Source organism: Oryx dammah, unplaced genomic scaffold (genome assembly GCF_014754425.2).
Source record: "Oryx dammah isolate SB20612 unplaced genomic scaffold, SCBI_Odam_1.1 HiC_scaffold_27, whole genome shotgun sequence".
NCBI lineage: Eukaryota > Metazoa > Chordata > Mammalia > Artiodactyla > Bovidae > Oryx > Oryx dammah.
This window is the reverse complement of record NW_024070211.1, coordinates 39,541,009-39,563,438: the sequence shown is the minus strand read 5'-3', so window position 1 is coordinate 39,563,438 and position 22,430 is coordinate 39,541,009. Positions and strand designations below refer to the sequence as shown.

General features: G+C 42.8%; 1 protein-coding gene across 1 annotated transcript in view; it reads right to left on the bottom strand.

Moving 5' to 3' along the window:
• Positions 1 to 22,430, bottom strand: part of PLEKHM3 (pleckstrin homology domain containing M3) — a 208,861-nt gene that overhangs the window by 122,897 nt on the left and 63,534 nt on the right. The window contains exon 4 of the mRNA XM_040228670.1: positions 5,157 to 5,302. Coding sequence (XP_040084604.1) covers positions 5,157 to 5,302 — 146 coding nt within the window. The remainder of the gene's footprint in view (positions 1 to 5,156; positions 5,303 to 22,430) is intronic.

The following is a 22,430-nucleotide window of genomic DNA, read 5'->3' as shown; positions in this document are numbered from 1 at the left end:
CGTGACTCTGAACCACACACTTCTATCAGTTTGATTCTTTGTTTCTAAGTTCACAACATATTTAGAATTAATAAAGTAGGAAAGGGGGAGGACAGCACAGTGACAGCAGAGGTGACAGCTGACATCCTGGTACTAAGGGAAGGAAGGAACCCGATGGAAAGCAATTTGGCAACATCTATCAAACTCACAGGTGTACATACTACATCTAGGAAGTTGCCTACAGAGAGTCCCATTCATGAATCAAAGAACTTACATTCGAAATAATGTATAAGTTATTCACAGAATCATTGTCATATTAGAAAGATTGAGAAAACCTTAATGCTGGTCAAAAGAAGCTGGGAAACTGGTGTGTTAAATTCATGATGGAATATGGAATGGCTATTTTTAAAAAGCCCAAGGAAGAGGTTTATGATCTAAATGGAATGTTTTCTAAGAGCAGCATGTACACTGTATTGCCTATTGCCATTTTTGTGCAAAACACACATATATAAAATATCTCTGGAAGGAGTGATTTGGTTGCCTGTGGGAAGAACAGGGTGGGTGTGAGGAAGAGAAGGGAAGGAGATTATCCGTGTGTCTACGTCCTTTGTACTTTTGAACCTTGAAATGTGGAAGTATATTATGTTCAGAAAAAGAAGAATACAAGTATAGCAGTACAAGATAATTTCCTTACAGAAGGAACAGTCTCCCATACCATGCTAAACCACATTGACATACTTATAATGATAATTCTGAGGTATTAAAAAAAGGTTAGTTTCTAGTACAAATTTTCTGAAATAGAATCTACAGAGCTACGTGACAGTTAAAATTATAAAATAATAAAAATAATGGAGACTAAAGAGTAGGAGAAGGCTTCCCTAATAGTTCAGTTGGTAAGGAATCCGCCTGCAATGTTGGAGACCTGGGTTGGGAAGATCCCCTAGAGAAAGGAAAAGCTACCTGCTCCAGTATTCTGGCCTGGAGAATTCCATAACTGTACAGTCCATGGGGTTGCAAAGAGTCGGACATGACTAAGCGACTTTCACAGAACAGAAAAGATTAGGGGAGAAAAAAAATCCACCTATAATCACAGTAAAATAACCACTGATTGCTTCGGTATAAGGTTTCCTTCTAGCATTTTTCCCCATCTCTATTATGAAGAATCATAGCAAAGTTTTAAGAAGATCAATTCCAACCATAACACTTCTTGGTCTTATTAAAATAGGCGCTGTGGACTAGTGGAGGAGGAATCAAGAGATCTTAAGTTTAATTACAATTTGTTCTCAAAATCTCCCAGTGACTCTGAACAAGTGGCTTTTCCCATCAGTGAGCTATTCTCCAGCTCTGCAAGGCCAGCAGAGCTTGCCTTGAATGCCTCTCAAGATGAAGAGATAGGAAATGGTTTGTGTAACATGGAAAACCCCTAGCTAAATGGAATGTGCATGTTCAGGCTAGGAAACAAAAATATTTTTTAAAAGCACAATTTAGGAAGAGTTCAGGCAAAGTTTGATTTCCTTACTACCTCTTTGTCATGCTTGATATTTTTGAAAGAGGGGAGGGTAAGAGGAAACACTATTGTCCAAAAACAATTTCATTAGAAAAATGGCTGTAGAATTGGAGGATAGAATTTAGCTGCTAGGTAATCCTGGAGCTCAATTCAATCTGCAGGATGTACATTGGAAAACAGATGAAATCCTGCTTTAAAAATAATTAGGATTATTATTACTCTGCAGGGCAGACAAGGAAGCGTTTAAGATGACAGATTTCATTCCGCTCTGCAAAACCATTTGTTCACTCTTTCAAATGGATATTCAAGCCAGTCACGTACTTGCAATTAGGGGGAGCAGGCAGCTCTAACAGAACGATGTCTGGTCTTGGAAACTGATAGGTTTGAACTGATCCTCACAATTAGGAACATTAAGTTAAATCCCAGCATTTGAGCAAAGACAGACAGACACTGGACTAAATGGAACACAGTTACTTAATGTCAGTGAGAGATGATCCAGATAAAATCGACCAGCTCTGTTCTTGATTTAAAAATCTTCCCTTGTCCGCTGAGCGCCTAGGAGGGAATGGTCTCACAAAGGACACTTTCCTCTTGGATGAAGTGTGGTACCTAATATCCTTATTACTTACTTGTCCTCTCAAAATCAAACCTTGTCAGTTGAAGGACCACCACCCCAAACATATCTGCTTTATAGTAAGATTATAATAAGCCTGAGCAATGGCTGGATTTATGATTTCAGGGGCCTTCAGCCTTTACTGCAAACAGACCTGGGCCTTCTCCACTGCATGGGTTCTTACCCCATGCCTGAGTTTCTCACTTTCCTCATTCAGTGCCACCTTTTCTGCTTTAGCTCCATTGACGGGCACACATTCTGAGGGCAGGTGCCACCAGCCTAAGCCCTCAATGATCACGGGGCTGGGGCTGCCTCACTCACTCACTCTCTACACACATCTCAGCTGTCAAAGCTCTGCTCCAAGGAGATTAAACTGTTCAAACCAAAAACTCAACTAGCGTTCTTGCCCTAGAAATAAATGTTTATCTATTACACACATGGCCAATATATTTATAGCCTGTATTCAGAGTGTCAAGTACAAAATGCAGAAGAGAGAATGACAACTTTGTGTGACAGAGGGGAAGGGAAGAAGCAGGAGAGGAAAGAACATTTAAGCTGGGTTTAGGATTTGAATGAGGGAAAGAAGGAGACAAGAGGTGTGAAACAGCCTGGCAGGACTGGGTGATGGGAAGGAGTATGCTCTTCCTTAAGAGACTCAGGGGTGGGAGGCAGTGGATGGAAGGGCTAAAAAGGCTGAGACTAGAGATCATAAATGTCTTTATGTCAGGTAAAGAGATTTAGAGTTATCTTATATTCAATCATTGTAAAAGCTGGCATTAATTGAATATTTACATTCTAGACACTGCACTAGATGTTTTCTGTGAATTATTCATTTAAGCAAATAGCAACCTTAAGAAGTAGGGACTATCCCTACTATTGCGTATGTGCTTAGTCACTCAGTTGTGTCCAATTCTTTGCCACCCCATGGACTGTAGCCCGCCAGGCTCCTCTATCCATGGGGATTCTCCAGACAGGAATACTGGAGTGGGTTGACATGCCCGCCTCCAGGGGATCTTCTTGACCCAGGTATGGATCAAGTCCAGGTCTCTTGCATTGCAGCCTAATTCTTTACCATCTGAGCCACCAGGGAAATCCAATCAGATAGCTAATAAGTGACAAAGCTAAGACTTGAACCCAGGTAGTCTGGGTTCATTCTACAGATTAGGAAATGGAAGCTCAGGAAAGTTCAAGTTATTTGCCTCAACCAGTCAAGCACCTAATTAGAGGTAGAGAGAGGATTTTGATAAAGGCCTGTTTAACAAAAGTTCCTGCTGCTGCTGCTGCTAAGTCACTTCAGTCGTGTCCGACTCTGTGCGACCCCATAGACGGCAGCCTACCAGGTTCCTCCATCCATGGGATTTTCCAGGCAAGAGTACTGGAGTGGGGTGCCATTGCCTTCTCCAAAGTTCCTGCTATCAACCCCTAAATAAGTGCAATTCCAGAGAGTCACACATGTGTGGTGGTGGCACAGAGAGAAATTCTTATTGTTTAGTTGCTAAGTTGTGTCCAACTCTTTGCAACCCCACGGACTGTAGCCCGCCAGGCTCCTCTGTCCATGGAATTCTCCAGGAGAGAATACTGAAGTAGGCTGCCATTTCTTCCTCCAGAGGATCTTCCCGACCCAGGGATCAAACCTGCATCTCCTGCATTGCAGGCAGATTCTTTACCACTGGGATTCTTTACCACCAGGGAAGCCCATGGCGGGGAACTAACAAAGTACAGATGGGGAAAGCAGGAAGCATCGGAGGTTTCATCAAGGACATTCTTCTATCGGCTCTGGAACAAAGAGCAGGGGTTCCTGAGATGGATAAAAGTATCTGGAGCACATGTGGAAGGATGATCTCTAAATGAAGGAAAAGGCTCTTCTTCTTTCCATCCCAGGAGGAGAGGCAGTAAGGACAGATACAGATGTAGGCAGACTGGCAGGTATTCGAATTCAAATCTCCTAGCTTCAGTTTCTCCTTGAAGTAGGAGGCATATGCTGAGAAGGACTCCTCAGGGAGGAGGCAGATTAAAGACATGTGGATGATTACTGGGCACAACAGGAGCTGCCCAGGGATGCGGAAAAGGATCCAAGCCGACTGGCCACCCAGAATGGTCAGTTTCAGTTTAGACTTCAAAGATGACAGGTAGGTAGCAGCTACATGTTCCATTCCTGCCCACATTGCTCCAGGACGATACCGTTTCAATGAAAGCAAGCCTCAGACATCTGTTAGCAAGGAGGTATAAAACCCATCATACAGCCTGTTTTTGTATGTAGCGCCTTGCATGGAAGGTTCATTCAAGGCAGACGTGACAATATTCCGGCAGAAGAATGAGGAAAGCTTCTAGTCAGATCAGGTAACAGAATTCTCTATTGAGTCCCAGGACCCAGGACCACACAAAAAATAAATAAATATCCTAAACCTAGAGTATGACTCCAGTGGGGGTTAGATTCCTTGACTTGCCAAATCTGATTTATGCAATTTGGTTTACACAAGGGTAGACATGCTGTGCAACGGAGCTAACCAGTTCACAGGTCTAAAGGATGACTAGGTTGAAAACCACAGTTGAAATAAATGCTACCAGGCAATTAAATTCACAGGTCTCACTTTCAGTAGCAAAACTGGAGCTGGAGATAAATGTAGAAATTATCAGCCTATGATTCCCAGCCTAGAAGGGAGGGAAATAATGCAATGGTGGTTTAGTTGCTCAGTTGTGTCTGACTCTTTTTGTGACCCCATGGACTGTAGCCCACCAGGCTCCCCTGTCCATGGGATTTCCCAAGCAAGAATACTGGAGTGGGTTGCCATTTCCTTCTCCAGGGGATCTTCCTGACCCAGGAATCGAACCTGAGTCTCCTGCATTGCAGGTAGATTCCTTATTGACTGAAATACAAGGGAAGCCCCAAATAATGCAATAGAAACAGTATATAGTGGGAAAAGAGCATAAAGTTGTAGCTTTTATGAGATGACCTTAATCAGGTCTGCCTCAAAGTCTCATTCTCTTTAGAATCCATGTGACAACAAGTAAAAAGCAAAATCACTATCAGGCAGTGAACCCAGGTTCAGCACCCACCTTGTATTTTGAAGTGTCCCAGTTGTGGACTATGCGGGCCGGGATCAGGAAGCTGTCGTCCACGTGGCAGCTGCTGCAGTAATACCACCCGCTGTAGTTGCACACCTTGGCTTTCCCGTTGGAAAGGCCTATGGATCGCTGGCATCCTGTTCAGGGAAGAAGAAAAGTCTATGATTGCTGTACTTCTCTAACACTGTAGAATGAAGTTACACAATCCTCAAGTGAAACAAAAGTCAACGACAGGAAACAAATTGCAGAGAATACATACACAGACACGTCCCTTTCTTCCGCCTGCAATGCAGGAAGTGTGGGTTTGATCCCTGGGTCAGGAAGATCCTCTGAAGGAAATGGCCACCCACTCCAGTATTCTTGCCTGGGAAATCCCATGGACAGAGGAACCGGGTGGGCTGCAGTCCATGGGGTGGCAAAAAGTCAGACACGACTGAGTGAGCGAGCATGCACGCCTCCTTCCTAGTTTGGCAGCTTCGCCCTTTTCACCTCCTGGAGGACTGCTGATACTGGTACATTTCTGATCTCTTCTAATTCCACTTCTGTGTACAGCAGCCAGAGACCATCTCTCTACAACCAACACCCTTTCATCTCCTCTCTTCCTCCTCAGAAATCCTACTTCCACCAGGCACTTGGCTGAGGGCTTCTCATATAGGATCTTATTTAACCCATGCAACAACTCTATGAGGAAGATATTATCAGCTCTTTTTTACAGATGAATAAACTAAGGTTTATTTATCCAGGTGAAGTATTTTGTCTTGAGGTCACCCAGCCAGTCAGGGCTTCCTTGGTGACACAGATGGTAAAGAATCTGCTTGCAATGTGGGAGACGTGAGTTCAATCCCTGGGTTGAGAAGATCCCCTGAAGAAGGGAATGGCAACCCACTCCAGTGTTCTTGCCTGGAAAATCCCATGGACAGAGGAGCCTGGCAGGCTACAGTTCATGGGGTTGCAAAGAGTTGGACATGACTGAGGGACTAAGCACAGCACAGCCAGTCAGAGATGGAGATTGGGTTGGGTTCTAAACTTGCCTAAGATGAACGTAAAACCTGACATGCAGCCTTCCTTTGCTGACAAAATCAGTGAAAGGAATGTGTCCTTTGATTGGTCCCTACCTCTCCTTTCCAACTACCTACTCCTATGACACTCCAATGGGAATAGAACCTCTTGGTTGAATTCGGAGAAGTCTCCCCTCATTGTTCCCCAAATATACACAGTGTCCTCACTCCACCCTCCATATCTTGGCATGATTTACTTCTTTCATGATATCGTTTTCTTCCATCTCTACTTTGCCAGATCCTGCCCATCCCTGAAGACCACTGACTGCCTGCAAATGACTGCCAAGGCCTTTTTCATGTCCAAGAAGTCCATGATTATGTGAGTACTGTCCTGGTACTGACAGGGAAGCTGGTAATAATCGTGGCCTTGACAAAAGAGAAGCCATTATTTACCTTTATCTAGGAGGAACTACATTCTATTGATAACAGAAATTCTGTTACAATCAACCCAAAGGACAACATCACTTTTCTGACATATCTTATCTATAAATTTCATTTTAGAAACCCTTCCTCATGGCCCATTTCATGGTTGGATGCCAAGAACTATATTGATCAAAGAAATCTCATATTAAGCCTATTTCATAAAATGGGTACAAAATGAAAGTGTTGGTCACTCAGTCACGCCCAACTTTTTGCAACCCCATGGACTGTAGCCCACCAGGCTATGTACCCCTCTGTCCATGGAATTCTCCAGGCAAGAGTCCTGGTGTGGTAGCCATTCCCTTCTCCAGGGGATCTTCCTGACCCAGTCATAGAACCTGGGTCTCCCACATTGCAAGTAGATTCTTTGCCATCTGAACCATCAGGAAAGCACAGATTACTCTTAATAATAATAGTAATAATAATATAATCAGAGGTGCTCCCCAGTTCCACTAGAAGGAGCTTAAACATGTTTGACAGCCTAAGAGGATACTTACTCACATGAATTCATGAATGAAAGTATCAGAAAATTCCTAGAGCTTTCATGTTCATCACAAATAAAACATCAAGCAGGTCCACAAAGTACCCTCCAGAAAGAGAACTAGATCCCACTGTTTTGGAATACAAGAGATACTGAAAGATGGGGAGTAAATGTATTGGAATTGCGCTTCCAGAGTTTGATACTGTCTTCCTAGAATAACTACTTCTTTACGGTTGAGTAGCAACAAGATCGTAACAAGCTCCTATTCTTCAGATTGGCTGAGGACTGAGATATACGTGAAATTGATAAGGAAAAACCAAACACACCTGCTGCTTCTGTTGGGAGTGGGAGGTGCCATCACTAGGCTCTGAACACTGGAATGCCATCTGCTGCACCCACTGAGCATGGTGCTCATTTGGCATACAGCGTATGCCTCCTTAAACTGTTGTGCTTTTTGATGTGCTTGTACAGCCACAACCACACTATAAACTGCTCAGATCTATTTTTTATCCTTAGCACTTAACACAGAACTTTACACATGACAGACCAGCAATAAATGTTTATGTTGAAGAGATGATAAACTGAATATTATCTGGCACATATACAGCCTCATGCATATAAAGAGATTTTAATGTCCCAGAGCTGTTCTGGAATTGATCCTCCTAACCTGCTCACCTGCCTCTTGAAAACAGCCTACTTTGGTGAATACCCCTATGCAGATATGTTGCCCATTCCAAGACGTACACATTAAACATGACAACATATGGACTGTGAAACAGAGTTGAGCAGAACTCGACACACTGTAGACATTCAAGCTGACTTAACACTGAAATGACACTGAACAGAATTCAATCTTCCCTAATGATTTAGAAAGTGAATGTGATCTTGTAGAAATTTGGGAGCACCATTATAGCTGAAATGTTCACCATAAAACATTGCAAAAATAAATGTAAGTTCTTTTAGCTTTTTTGCTTTTGCTTGTTTGAATCTGGGATATAATAAATAGTAACCATTTGCTGAATGCTTTAGTAGGTCCCACTGGGCTTATTATTCTATAACTTTTAATGATTTTATTATTATCTCCTAGATGCAACCTAACACACAGGCAATATTAAAATACACAAGTGTGATTTTTAAGAAAGCATATAGCCTGCAAATGTGTATATCAACCAGGCACACAGATTCAAAGCTTAACAGGCTGAGGGTTCAACTCAATAAGCTAAACAGCCTCAGCACTTTGCACAGGTGTCCAGGCTTGTAAAAGAAAAAGAGAACATGGCTAAGGTTCATACTTGTTTTAGCTGAGACACAAGCAGCAGCAACATAAACTCCTACCTCTAGTTCTTGGGTGTCTTTACTTTGATAACTTATTTAGAACCATGCTCTCCTACTTTTGATGCTGAAATCACCCTACAAAAATGAATATAACAGAATACCTCATTCAAAATGGATGCAGGAAGCCCTGAAACAGGAGGTCCCAGGCACACATTATTTGTGGCAGCTTACATTATATAGCCAAGCACGGAGAAGGAAGATTTTCTCCTCGTCTGTCAACAATCCAGCCAATGAGAAGACACCACAACCCCGCACACTCACTGTCCTCCAATGACCTTTCCTTCAATACAGCCCCTCCTCGCTTCCCCTTTCCTAATAGAATTGCTCCTCTCCAAGGTTCTCCAAACTTGCTTATGGTTCACCATGGTCTGCATGTCCCAAAGCAATTCCTCTGCTATTCCCAAATAAACTCAATTTTGTTCACTAAACTCTTAACCTTTTTTGTTTTAAAAGTTGACAGCTTCTAATGACTGTGAAGAAGGCTGACCACTGAAGAACTGATGCTTTTGAACTCTGGTGTTGGAGAAGACTCTTGAGAGTCCCTTGGACTGCAAGGAGATCCAACCAGCCCATTCTGAAGGAGATCAGCCCTGGGATTTCTTTGGAAGGAATGATGCTAAAGCTGAAACTCCAGTACTTTGGCCACCTCATGCGAAGAGTTGATTCATTGGAAAAGACTCTGATGCTGGGAGGGATTGGGGGCAGGAGGAGAAGGGGACGACAGAGGATGAGATGGCTGGATGGCATCACTGACTCGACGGACATGAATCTGAGTGAACTCCGGGAGTTGGTGATGGACAGGTAGGCCTGGCGTGCTGCGATTCATGGGGTCGCAAAGAATCGGACACGACTGAGCGACTGAACTGAACTGAACTGAATGACCTAGAAGGTTTTGACTTCTCTCTGTGCTTAGGAGTGTTCTGGATACATGGTGTACGGACAAGCGTAAGTCTAGAGTCAGGAACCCTGGTTGCTCAGATGGTAAAGAATCTGCCAATTAATGCAGGAGACCCAGGTTCACTCCCTGAGTTGTGAAGATTCCCTGGAATAGGAAATAGCTACTCACTGGCAAGCCACTCCAGTATTCTTGCCTGGGAAATCCCACAGACAGAGGAGCCTGGCGGGCTACAGTCCACAGTGTTGCGCAGAGTCGGACATGACCGAAGCAACTAACAGAGTCAGGAAGCTTGCTCTTTCCTAGGCGAATATGATGAGCCCGACCCATCAAGCTCCCTAGGCTGCCCTTCCTCACCACAAAATAAAGGAGTCAGCCTAAACCAGTGGTTTGCCAAATTCAGTGAGCATCAGAATTTTCTGGAGACGTTTGTGAAAAATGTAGTCCCTCTCAGCCCCAACCTGGCCCCAGAGATTCTGACCCTGTAAATCTGGGGTAGGGCCCAGGAACTTGCATTTCTACCCAATCAACCACCACCAGGGACTGTGGTAGGTAAAAGCTGAGGAGAGTTCCCTGATTTCTAGGTGAGTGAAAAGGTCCCTCCATGCTCAAAAATTCTGATCTAATTAAGTGAACTGCAGAGGGGGTAGATTGCTAAGTGAAAAGCTCATAATTTATTACACAGTTTACTTTCTAGGCTTCTAAACTCAACATTTTAAATTCTTAGTCAATTTTCAAAAATTTACTATGTAGAAACAACAGTTCATTTTACCACCATTTTTTCCCAGAGCATTCACTGAGAAGCATCTTATTTGACTTAGAAAGAATTAAAAATTTTAATCTCCAAATCCAATGAATCTGTCATTGAAAGAACAGGATAGTCAGGAAAGATTAGAGTCCAGTTAGTGGCCTGGTGTAGATTCATTTTCTAAAAAATAACAGATACCATTTATTTGAAGAAGGATATACCCATTCTTTCAATTAACTGCAAGATTTCCTGCTTTAATATCCTCCTAGCAAATCACGGACTAAAAACAATTCCCCATAACACCCTGGGATTTTACTCTATCACTATGAAGTTTTCAACCAGAGTTGGGAGGGGTGTATTTTCTTAATAATGACCACTAGAAAAACACATTTTTTGGAGGAGGCCAAAGCTGGACTCTGACAAGAGACCTTCTGAGGAGGAAAAATAGAGCTGCAAAGCAGAGACAAAAAAATAATTAACTGAAATAACTAATTAGAACTTATTTACATATTACATTTTCATGTACTTTCAAACAGACTTTTCAACAATGTTTCTAAATTAAAAGGCATTTGTCATAGAGAACACTCCACACGTAGGATCAAAGCAAATACATTCTTCCCTGTCTCTTTTTGAAACTTTTCAGAGAGTGTATTCAATTCATAGGAACAAAAAACTATCTCACAAGAGAACCTACTGGCCTTTTTTTTTTTTTTTTTTATTGCTTCCCACCCCACTTCAATCTTTAATGAACACATGTTCTGAAGAGCTTAGCTTCCTTCTGATACACTTTGGGAAACAAATGTCACCATTTAACCAAAATCCTATTTGCTGCTTGTACAGTCCATTTCCCAAGGGGCCTTTCACTACAGACAACCAAAAAAGTCTGTTGCTGGGGGCTGAAGCAGAAATGTTGGCATAATTCTCCATGAGGGCATAGTCTTTCTTCTAACAAGGGTACCTAGTTAGCTCAGTTGGCTGCAGTGAGGTGTTGCTGAGGCTGAGATCTTGAGATTGCAACCAACCGTCCCCCTCTACTTCCTGGCTCCTGGCTATAGCCCTCTTTGCCTGGCCGGCAGGTGGAAAATTCATGGGCACAAAAGAAAAGTAACGAGGTTTGTGTCTGGACCCAGGTGATTCACTAGGGAGAGAACTCACCTAATGCATTCTAAGTGGAGCCAGCCACGCTACCCCCTCCAGCTCATTTGGTAGGGGAAATCCAGGACTTTGTATTGGGAAGGAAGAAATACCCTAAGAAGAGAACAGGAACAAACAGAGAGAAGACAAGGTACCTTTATAAAAGAGGGAAGAGAAAGAGAGTGCACAGACGGACTTTCATTTGCTCTGTTAAAACAGAAAAAATAAAACTGGCAAGTTTCGTTCCCTCTTTTACCTGGTGCACGGAGTAAGGACTGATGGCCTTAAGAGCAGAAGCAGCCCAGTTCCTGCCTCCTCCCTCCCACCAGGTGTTCTCTGGGGGAGACAGTGAGCCGTGGGAAGTGCTGGGCAAACACTGATTGAATGCCTGGAGCCTAATCAAATGCCTAAGAATCAGATTTTCTAAAATGAAGAAAAACAATAGGACTTCCCTGGTGGGCCACTGGTTAAGCTTCCACTGCAGGGGGGCAGGGGTTTGATCCCTGGTTGGGGAACTAAGGTTCCACATGTCTCAAGGTATGGTCAGAAAACAGAAATGGGGATGTCAATGACTTACTGTTTTACAAGAATTAGGGGGGAAAGGCATAAAGAACTTAGCTTTCCTAGCTTACAGTCTATAACCATTGGCTTATTAAGAAAATGTCAAATAAGCACTTTTAAAAAATAAGATGTCACACTCAGTATACAGTAGAAAATTCTGTTTCATGAGCCTAGCATTAGCATAAAGCTGGGCACAATGTTTAAACAAGGAATTGCTGGACACAGGGAAGAAGTGATTTTTGCAAGGTAGCTTTGGTGTCCACTAAGGGAAGTCGAGGGCAAGAGAAGGGGTGACAGAGGATGAGGTGGTTGGATGGCATCACTGACCCAGTGGACATAAGTTTGAGCAAACTCTGGGAGATGGTGAGGGACAGGGAAGCCTGGCATGCTGTAGTACATGGGGTCACAAAGAGTCAGACACGACTTAGCAACTGAACAACAAAAAAAAAGGGAACTTGGAACAAAGCACCCTGGCCTCCAGACTTGCATCCTCCACTGTTGACGGGGATGGAGCTGCCAGGAGAGACTGTTCACACGTGTGTTCACAAGTTAACACAGGTGGAACCAAGGCTACAGAATTCTACATAATTGCAACAGTAGGAGGGCAAAGGTGAAGAACACTGAGAAATAACTCCTTAGAAATAAGTGATCCCAAACTTTATCCTATCTCAAGCATCCAAGTTACTCTGTATCTTTGGGACCGGGTGGTGACCCATAAAGTAGGAGACATCTACTTGGTCATAAAATCAATTAAGACAAGAAATACTTGGATTGGAGAATCGGCACATGAAAACAAATGTCTCTGAGTATGCATTTTGTCTGTTATAATGAAAATAGCACCTATAAGCATCTCAAATGAAACTAAAGGAACAAAAGGGGAAATAAAGAAAAATCAATTGTGTCCCTCCTCTAACTGCGCATGTGAATAATATGACATGCTGCTGGTGGTTGCTGTGTTATATGGTCTCACTTTGGATGGTGTGCTGCGCTCAGTCATGCTTGACTCTTTGTGACCCCATGGACTGTAGCCTGTCAGGTTCCTCTGCCCACAGGATTATTCCCACAAGAATACTGGAGTGGGTTGCCATTTCCTTCTCCACAGGATCTTCCTGATCCAGGAACTGAACTCACGTCCCTTGCGTCTCCTGCATTGGCAGGAGGGTTCTTTACCATCAGTGCTACCTGGGAAACCCCTAAATGGTGACACTTCCAAATTATATTCTCCATAAGGTTTTAAGTCCTCTGGTAGGGAATTCTCCAGGAGATGAAAACTTCATGGTTGGGAGGGAATACACATACTCAAATGTATTCCTGAAATGTACTGGCTGGTTGCTTCCAATGCTATTCTGAAAATCATTTCTGCTCATCAGAAAAGAATTTTCGTCCAGTGGGATTCATTTTATGTTTGTCTATAAAGGACTTTCACAGCACTGAGAGATTGTAAAGAGAAACTGTCACTCATTGTTGGCCAAATATCTGACTCCAAAAGCTGGGCTACAGAGTCAGAGGGCTGACACATGTTAAAAAGTCTAAGTAACACTTGGAGGGAAATGTTCCTACTGTGGCTGACACATATTTAGGATAATTTAAGCTGGCACTTGTAGAATGGACTGTAACTGTTGCTAGGACAGCTATATCCTTAAGTACATAACAGAAGAAAATAACTCCTCTCATACAAAATGGAGGTCCCTAACCAAGGAATTTTCCTTTCAACACAGCAAGATGGCAAATGTTATACCCGTGAGGCATGAGCACTGCACCTGGACACAGTGAGTGTTCAGTGCACATTATATCGAGAGAGACACACAGAGGTAACTGACACCAAGAGCCATCAACCGTTCAAGACAGAGGTCATCTACAAGCACAATCACATGTTACTTGACTATACTTGCAGGAGAGAGCTTTAAAAAAAACTTAAGCTGAATACTAATTGGTTTAGCATTTTTAAGTATTCTAGGGCTTCCCTGGTGGCTCAGTGATAAAGAATCCGCCTGCCAATGCAGGAGACAAGGGTTCAATACCTGGTCTGACAGGATCCCACATGCTGCAGAATAACCAAGCCCACGAGCAAAACCCACGTGCCACAACTACTCCGAAGAGCCATGCTCCGAGAGAAGCCCACACCCAGCAACAAAGGGTGGCCCCACTCCCCGCAGGAAAACCTGCACAGAAACAAAGGTCCCGCACAGCCTATAACATAAATATACAAAATTATTTTAAAAATAAAATAAAGGTATTCTCCAAGCTGTTAGCTGAGGGTTTTTTTTTTTCCACAATGAAATATTTAAATTGCTAAGTCAGTTTCGATTTGCATGCTGTATTAACAGAGCCAGAAGTACTATATTTAAGTAAGAAATGAAGCGAAAAATCATGTCAGGTAATTACTGCGGATTGAAAATATAGGCAGCACACCTGGTGGTCTCATGGATCCATCCAACAATGTCTGGATGGAACAGATGCTGGGATGCCCCTTCTTCCTACCTCTGACCACCTCCCAACCTCCTTTCTAGTTGTGACTGCTGGGGCCCTCACCATACTCTGCCTCTAGGACTGGACAATGCCAGTTTGTGTGGTTAGCGCCTCACTGCCAACCAGATTCATCAGAGTTATTCCAGCGAGGTAGAGTCCACTCTCAACCACCTGGTCGGCCATCTGTGGGCCTCCTGCACCCGCGGCTCCATGGGCGTCTACTTGCACTGTGTCGCCGTGGCTCTGGGGCGTGTGAATCACTTCTGCCAGGTGGCTTGGAAGAAGCGCAAGGGCAATGACTGTCTCCTGAAGATGTAAAACTAGCTCGGTGGCTGCACCCTCCTCCAGAACATGCAGAGGCCCTCCCAAGATCAGTGGAGTGAAACCCTGGAGAAGACCCTGAACCGGGCCCTGTGGGCTCTGCGGGCCCTGGGTTCTGTCTGCACAGACCTTTGCCTCTGTGATGTCATGGAGAGTTACTCCCTGGACGAAAGGGTGAAACTCATCAAGGAGATGCACTGCACGTGACTAGCCCCTGTGGGTGGGGCTGGGTGAGTATCTCAAGGCGCACCCTCTGGCAGGACTAGGAGCCTCAAAGCCCAGTGGGACCCATCTGCATGCCCCTGGTGTCAGGGCTTCTGGCCCCTGCAGTCACTAGGTAGATTTTTTTTTTTTTAACCACCCTGGAGATCTCTCCTGAGCTGCGGACGAAATGGAAACAAGAAAGCTTTTGCAGGAAAAAAAAAGAAAATAGAAACTAAAGACTTTCTTCTTTTGGTAAACTCTATAATGTTTACTTGTTTAATCTCATGGCATGTTGTTATTAAGATTATAAATCGTATGAAATAAATTAATAAATACCAAGTAGACTCCAACTCAAGTTGAGAAGTGTCAAGATTTATTGGTCTTTCGGGTAAACAATGATTGAGAACCAAGAGTCAATATTTAGTCAAAATTTATCTTGAAAGGCAATAAATCTTGATTTTTGCTAAGGCAAGTTAAGTAAATATGTGCACTGTTCAAGAGATTCTGACTGCTTTTCTATCTACTAAATAGCTACACTGAGTTATAAATATAATGATCTGTGACATGGATTTTCATTTCCGAAGAAATGTTTTGAGCTGAGTTTTTTTTTTTTTTTTAATGATAAGATGCTTCAATACCAGTATTTAGAGTAGTGTAAGATAAGTTTAATAATGAAATCTTATAAATTCAGCACCTAGTATATTTAAATCAGTCTAAAGTTAGTATTTTTTCATATTTGTTTTCCTCTTAAGAGTTTCTCTTTAAGTTCTATGCCTGTCTGCTCTTTCCATAACGACTTTTGAGAAAATAGTAAGAAATTTACACTGGAAAAAGTAAATAAACAAATAGATAAACAAATACCGACATAATGCTTACTATCGATGTATGCAAGGTTTTGTTATAAGCACTTTACACGCACACACATTCATTTAATTCTCTTATCATTCTGTGAGGTAGGTGTTATCCTCATTTTACAGATGAAGAAACTGAGGCAGAGGGTGGATACAGTAATTCTGCTCATGGTTGTACCTCTAGTGGAAAAGGCAGGACCTAGATGAAGTGCCTGATTTAACACTTAATGAGCAACACCAGCGAACTATACAGGTAAATTTTCACATCGTCATCTCCAAGCAGAAGATCACAAACACTGTCTCCTTGTGGATGACAATATGACAAGCACAGAAAATATGAATCAATTACATGCAAGAACATCACTTAGTTCATCAATGCATTGTGCCTTGGACCACTCAAGCATTACCATCTCCTCTTAATACAAAAAGTGAAGGGGGCAAGAATACAGATCTGTAAGGTGGCAGGCAGAAGACAGCAGAGATGAGCAAAAGAGGAAGCAATCACTCTAATTATGGAGATTGACGAAGGCTGTGTAGACATGGGGGCATTTGAGTTTGGCTTTGAAGGGGGAAAAAATATATTTTGAAAAAGAATGGTTCAAGTCAGAAAAATGGTAGCTTGTTTGGAGAACACTGACTACTCTAGTTGTCTGAAACTCACTGTAACTAGAGGGATGTTGGGAAAAGAGCTTGGAACAATGAACTGAAGCTAGAACATAACACTCCCACATGCTCAGGGAGAAGTCCTTACTAATCAATCCAGGATGAGTATTAATGAGTAAGATAAAGGAACAGCTAGAGTTAGAAGCAAAACTACAACCTGAACTTTGGAAAGATTAATTGACAAGAAAACAGTGGGAGGGAGAGAACCAGTTGATAAGTCACTGCCCCAGCCTGAGCTTAGGCAGGCAGGGAGATAAAGAAGGTGATACTGTAGTGTGAGATAAAGTGCAAATGATTTGGTAGGTGAATAATGGGAAGAGTATGGCAAGGGGATTGCCAAAAGACACCCAAGACACTCTGAGCCTATGATGGTTACATAAGAAACCTATCAGTCAGAAGGGGCAGGTGGTTTACATGAGAAAATGCTGTTTGAAGCATTAAATTTAAAAAATAGCTCAGTCCAGTGGTTAAGACTCTTCACTTCCTATGTAGGGAGCCTAGGTTCAGTCCCTAGTCAGGAAACTAAGATGTGCTGAATCTTGACCAAACAAACAGAAATTTAAAAAAAAAAATTTTTTTTAATAGTTTGAAAAATTTGAACAGATCAATTAATACCTAAAATTCAGCCTGTTGAGAATAATTCACCTCTATAATACAAATCAATTTGAATTCAATCTTTTGTTTCTTGTGACTGAAAGCATCTGATATAGTTCCGATGAATGATGGTTGGTGAAAATTCTATTTCTATAACCCACTACTTTTACTTCTGAGCCTTGTGGCTCAGATGGTAAAAGATCTACCTGCAATGCACAGCATCTTGGTTTGATCCCTGCGTTGGGAAGATCTCCTGGAGAAGGAAATGGCAACCCACTCCAGTATTCTTGCTGGGAAATCTCACGGACAAAGGAGCCTGGCAGGCTACAGTCCATGTGTTGCAAAGAGTCAGACATGATTGAGTGAGTAATACTTTAATAATGCTGCTGCTAAGTCGCTTCAGTCGTATCTGACTCTGTGCGACCCCAGAGACGGCAGCCCACCACGCTCCCTCTCCCTGGGATTCTCAGGCAAGAACACTGGAGTTGGTTGCCATTGCCTTCTCTAAATTACTTTTCCTTAAACCTACCCAGTAAGAGGCTGAGGTCTCATTAGAAACCATTCAGTTCAGTTTAGTCACTCAGTTGTGTCTGACTCTTTGCGACACCATGATCCGCAGCATGCCAGGCCTCCCTGTCTATCACCAACTCCCGAAGTCTACCCAAACCCATGTCCATTGAGTCGCTGATGCCATCCAACCATCTCATCCTCTGTTGTCCCCTTCTTCTCCTGCCCCCAATCCCTCCCAGCATCAGGGTCTTTTCCAATGAGTCAACTCTTCACATCAGGTGGCCAAAGTATTGGAGTTTCAGCTTCAACATCAGTCCTTCCAAAGAACACCCAGGACTGATCTCCTTTAGGATGGACTGGTTGGATCTCCTTGCAGTCCAAGGGACTCTCAAGAGTCTTCTCCAAATCAACATGGATTTCAGTAGAAGACACTGCTTTATAAAGAACTGAGGAAGAGGAGACAGTTGGTTGCCCTTGTTTCTTGATAGCAGTGGTTCTCTACTAGTGGAAATGTCTGTCCCAACAGGGGATATTTGTAATGTCAGGACATTTTTGGTTGTCACAAAAGGGTAAGTGGAGGTAGCTTCTGGCATCTAATGAATGGTGGTGAGGGATGTTGCTAAACATCCCTCAATACAGAGGACAGCCTCCCACAACAAAGGGTTGTCTGGCCCCAAATGTCAACAGTGCCACGACAGAGCACACACGCACGCACCACTTAGTCACTTTTCTCTGCAAGTGATCAATATACCATCTCTTATCTTGCTGCTGTTGGTCGCTAAGTCGTGTCCAGCTCTGTGACCCCATGAACTGTTGCCCGCCAGTCTCCTCAGTCCATGGAATTCTCCTGGCAAGAATACTGGAGTGGGTTGCCATCTGTTAATAGGGAGGAGTAAAAGCCCTTTCACCAGCTCTGTCTCCTATCTAAAGAGAACGATTCATGCTGCTAATTTCTTCAGTCATGTCCAACTAGCGACCCTATGGACTGTAGTCTTCCAGGCTCCTCTGTCCATGGGATTCTCTGGGCAAGAATACCAGAGAGGGGTGACCTCCTCCAGAGGATCTTCCTGACCCAGGGATCAAACTCACGTCGATTATGTCTCCTGTGTTGGCAGGCAGGTTCTTTCCCACTAGCGCCAACTGGTAAACCCAGTTTACATGAGGTGCCTCCAAAAAGAGGTGTTGTCCACACTGCACCACCATCGACTGGACTACCTTGTAGTTACACCTCCTCCAAGCCTGGGGCTCATCTCTTCCTAAACCACTCCACTGGTGAAACACTTGCTACCAGTAACTCTTACTTGAAAAACAAAGGCAGAAACAGAAGGGGCCAGACTAAGCGGATTATTTCAAACATGCAGATGGCCAGTGGAGAAATAATGCTCCTCTGTCGGGGTTTACACAGCGTCCCCTCCAGTTCTATCTTAACCCAGAATCTGTCATTGCTAAATCATAGTTATTAATCTAAAATGTAGGTTTTAGAACCCACAATTCCTTCCAGCGTATAAACAGATGGCTCCATGTATAGCAGTCTGGATTCCCCATTTGGCAGCCCTGCAGTAGACAGACAAGTGGTGGGGGGTCAACCTCACCATCCTCAATATTAACAAGGTGAATATCAAGCTGGGCTATGGAACTTACACACTAAAAGCTTTGGGGGAAGATATCTTCTTAAGTAAACTGTCTTACTGGAATGTTTCTCTGGACCATATATTAGAGCCTGAGGCCCAGGGAAATCGGTCACACCGACGCTATCTGATACCGTTAAAAATTTTTTATTTTGTTCATTATGAACTTTTTGGTGTTTTTATTTTTAAAGAATATTCCATTAAAATAATGTTTATCTTGGTTACTGACAGTTTTGGTTTTCTTTTCTTTTTTTTTTTTGCATTTCCTTAAGTTTTACACCTCAAATGAGTGCCTTACTCTCCTCACCCTAGTCAGGGTCCTGCTCTGAATCCTTTTTTCTTCACAGAGGATCCATTGTGTGCCCCAATTACGTTGTTTACAGTGACTTCCCCTGGTATTTAACATTATATTAAGCCACCACTAATTCTTCTGTGATTCCTCAGTTATATCTCTATTATGATTGCTTGAAAAGATCAATAATCTTTTATTGGCTTAGAGGTTCAGATTATCTTTCAGATTTACTTGAAAAGCACCTTGTCCTTTCCTGACTTGTTTTAGAACCTACATTTCCTTCCAGCATGCATACAGAAGGCTCCATGTGCATCAGCTTCATCAGCTTGTAGCTTCTGTTACACACACTGTCCCATCAGGGTCCCTTCCAAATTCTCCTTCACATCACTCCTCATTCTTAATGCCTGTTTCTCTCTGCTTATTTTGTGAGAGTCTCCTCTCTTTGAACTTTGCAATATCTTTAAAACACAACCTTTCCTCTTCCTTGCTAAAACCTGTGAAGAAACCCTGACAGCATCTCTTACAGCAATTTCTACCTGAGCTATTTTAGTAATGACAACAATTTGATAAAATTAAAGTCATGAGAGTGGATCTGAGCAGTACTAGGAACAGACTCAAAGTGAAAAAAAAATCACTTTCATCAGCTTCAAGTCCACGCTTGAATTCCTTCATTTTTACCTTGCACCACATTCTTTGTTTTCCAGAAGATTTAGGAACTGCCTTAGTCTACTTTCTTCCTTTATTCTTTTCCCTTATGTCTTCTTTGTCTTGCTTTCCAAGTTTTTCTGTCTCTCTAAAAACAAAGATTTGCAACCACTGCCAAGACTAATCTTTTAACTATATGGTTCTTAACGATATGGTTTGCATTTGAAGAAGATAGACTGCTGGTGTCAGGATATTTAGAGTAGGTAGGCAAGAGAATAAAAGACACCTACGACTCAGAAGCAACCACAGACAATACATAAACAAAAGTGTCACTGTGTGCCAATAAAACTTTAATTTACGGACACTGGAAGACACACAGATACACACAACACCTACAAGTGAGAAATGCCTATTCCTGGGTCTTCACGTTGCCATTTGAGAGGAATTTCCTAGAGCAGTATTCCCAGCTTCTCTCCCCACCGCTCATCTGGCCCTCCTCACAGACAAGGAAATGAGGTATCTGGCCAGGGAGTTTAGAAGAAGGACCTTGGCACACTCAGTTGGCCTGCAGGGAGCAGTTTTTCTGTTGGCTGTGGCAAGAGGACATGGCCTTAGGGACTCCAGCTGTGACCATGTGAAGAAGTCTCCCTAATTTAAGGCTCCCTTAGATAACACTGCATGTGATCTATGAGCAATGCATACAAGATCTTGATCGCCATCCGCCCGACCCCTAGAAGCAGAATGAAGAAGTATGATTTATTAACCCTGGAAAGCCTCAATATGGATGATGGCTCAGACAGACAGCATCCAATGATGGGAGTGGGGAGGAAAGAGGGAGAGAATCAGGAAGCCACAGTACGCCTGTGGGCGGATGAGGATTACTGTCATGTAGGACAGTTGGACTCAAGGGGTAGCCAGGAAATCCCCCACATAACTGGACACCTTTTACTCAGTTAAAATTCCTCATCCTAACGATGGCTGACAAACATCATTTTCTTTGAGGTTTTCATGTACTTTTACATCATAGGACAGAACGTCCTCCCTCATATTTCCTGGGGAAAAAAATGCAGTGATAGATAATATTTAGTACTTTGAGTGCAACTGACATTTTATAACATTTGAATTGTACATAGTCAAGACAGTTTAATCTTGCCTCAAGTTATGGTGTCAAAGTTGCTGACCTGCAAGATGGTGACAGGCTAGCTCGAGGCTGTTAAGATAAATCAGCCGCAGGGCAGTAAACAGAAGACTGAGCTCTTCTGCTCCTAATTTATTACTTATCCTACTGAGTCTGGATCCTTCCCAGCCCCCAGATCACGTGTGTCTATTATTTTGTCTGGTCTCTAAAAGTCTGGGGGTTGAGAAGAACATCTTTATTGGTAAAGGAAGAAAGAGACCAAGGCTTTCAAACTAAGTCTATCCTCTGTGTCAGTGGTATGGGCCTGGTGATTTAAGGAGGAAGTGGCTTTTAGCAAAGCTTTTGGTTCAGCCACACGTGATTTATTTACATTACTGAAAAAATATGGACAAGACACAATCCTTGGTACAGACCTGGTTAGAATGACTATAGTTAATAATACTGTACTGTATACTCGAAAGTTGCTAAAAGAGTAGATGGTAAAAGTTCTCACCACCAAAAAAAAAGTAACTATGTGAAGTGATGGATATGTTAATTAATCTTATTGTGACAATCATTTCACATTACACACATATATTAAATCATCATCTCGTATACCTTCACATTACACAATGTCAACTGTGAATTATGCCTCAATAAAGCTGGAAATAAATGAATGTGATTTGCACTCTTTTGGAAGCTGATACAAGTCTATATGTCTTTGGTTTTGAAATCCTAGCTCCCGTATCTAAAAATAGCATACACTGCATTTTCAGTTAAAGGTAATATATAAAATTAATTTTGTTGATCATCTTTATAATAGCCGTTTAAAAAAGGAAACACTCTATTTAAACCAAGATGTGTGAGTGGTACCTGGGTGAGACAGCAGGGATCACAAAGTCACTGGACATGTCCATCACCCCTCCACCCAGAGCTGGGGCTCTGGGAGAGCTGTAGCCAGGCTGGGCAGCCCAAGACTGGCCAGTTTCTTATTTGCTTCTGAAGCTGCTTGGTCCCACAGTGACCCAGGAAGACACCACCAGAAATCTCCCCTCCCCTGGCAGATGCAGTCAGTGCTAGAAGGCACCTACCAGTAGTATACCAGAATGAGGAAACAGGTTGAGCAGGCCATGCCTTTCTCATTCTCTGAAGTGTATGCTCAGTCGTGTCTGACTTTTTGAGACCCCATGGACTTAGCCCACCATGCTCCTCTGACCATGGGATTTCCCAGGCAAGAATACTAGAGCAGGTTGCCATTTCCTACTCCACAGTAACTTCCTGACCCAGGGATCAAAACAGCGTCTCCTGTGTCTCCTGCATTAGCAGGTAGACTTTACCA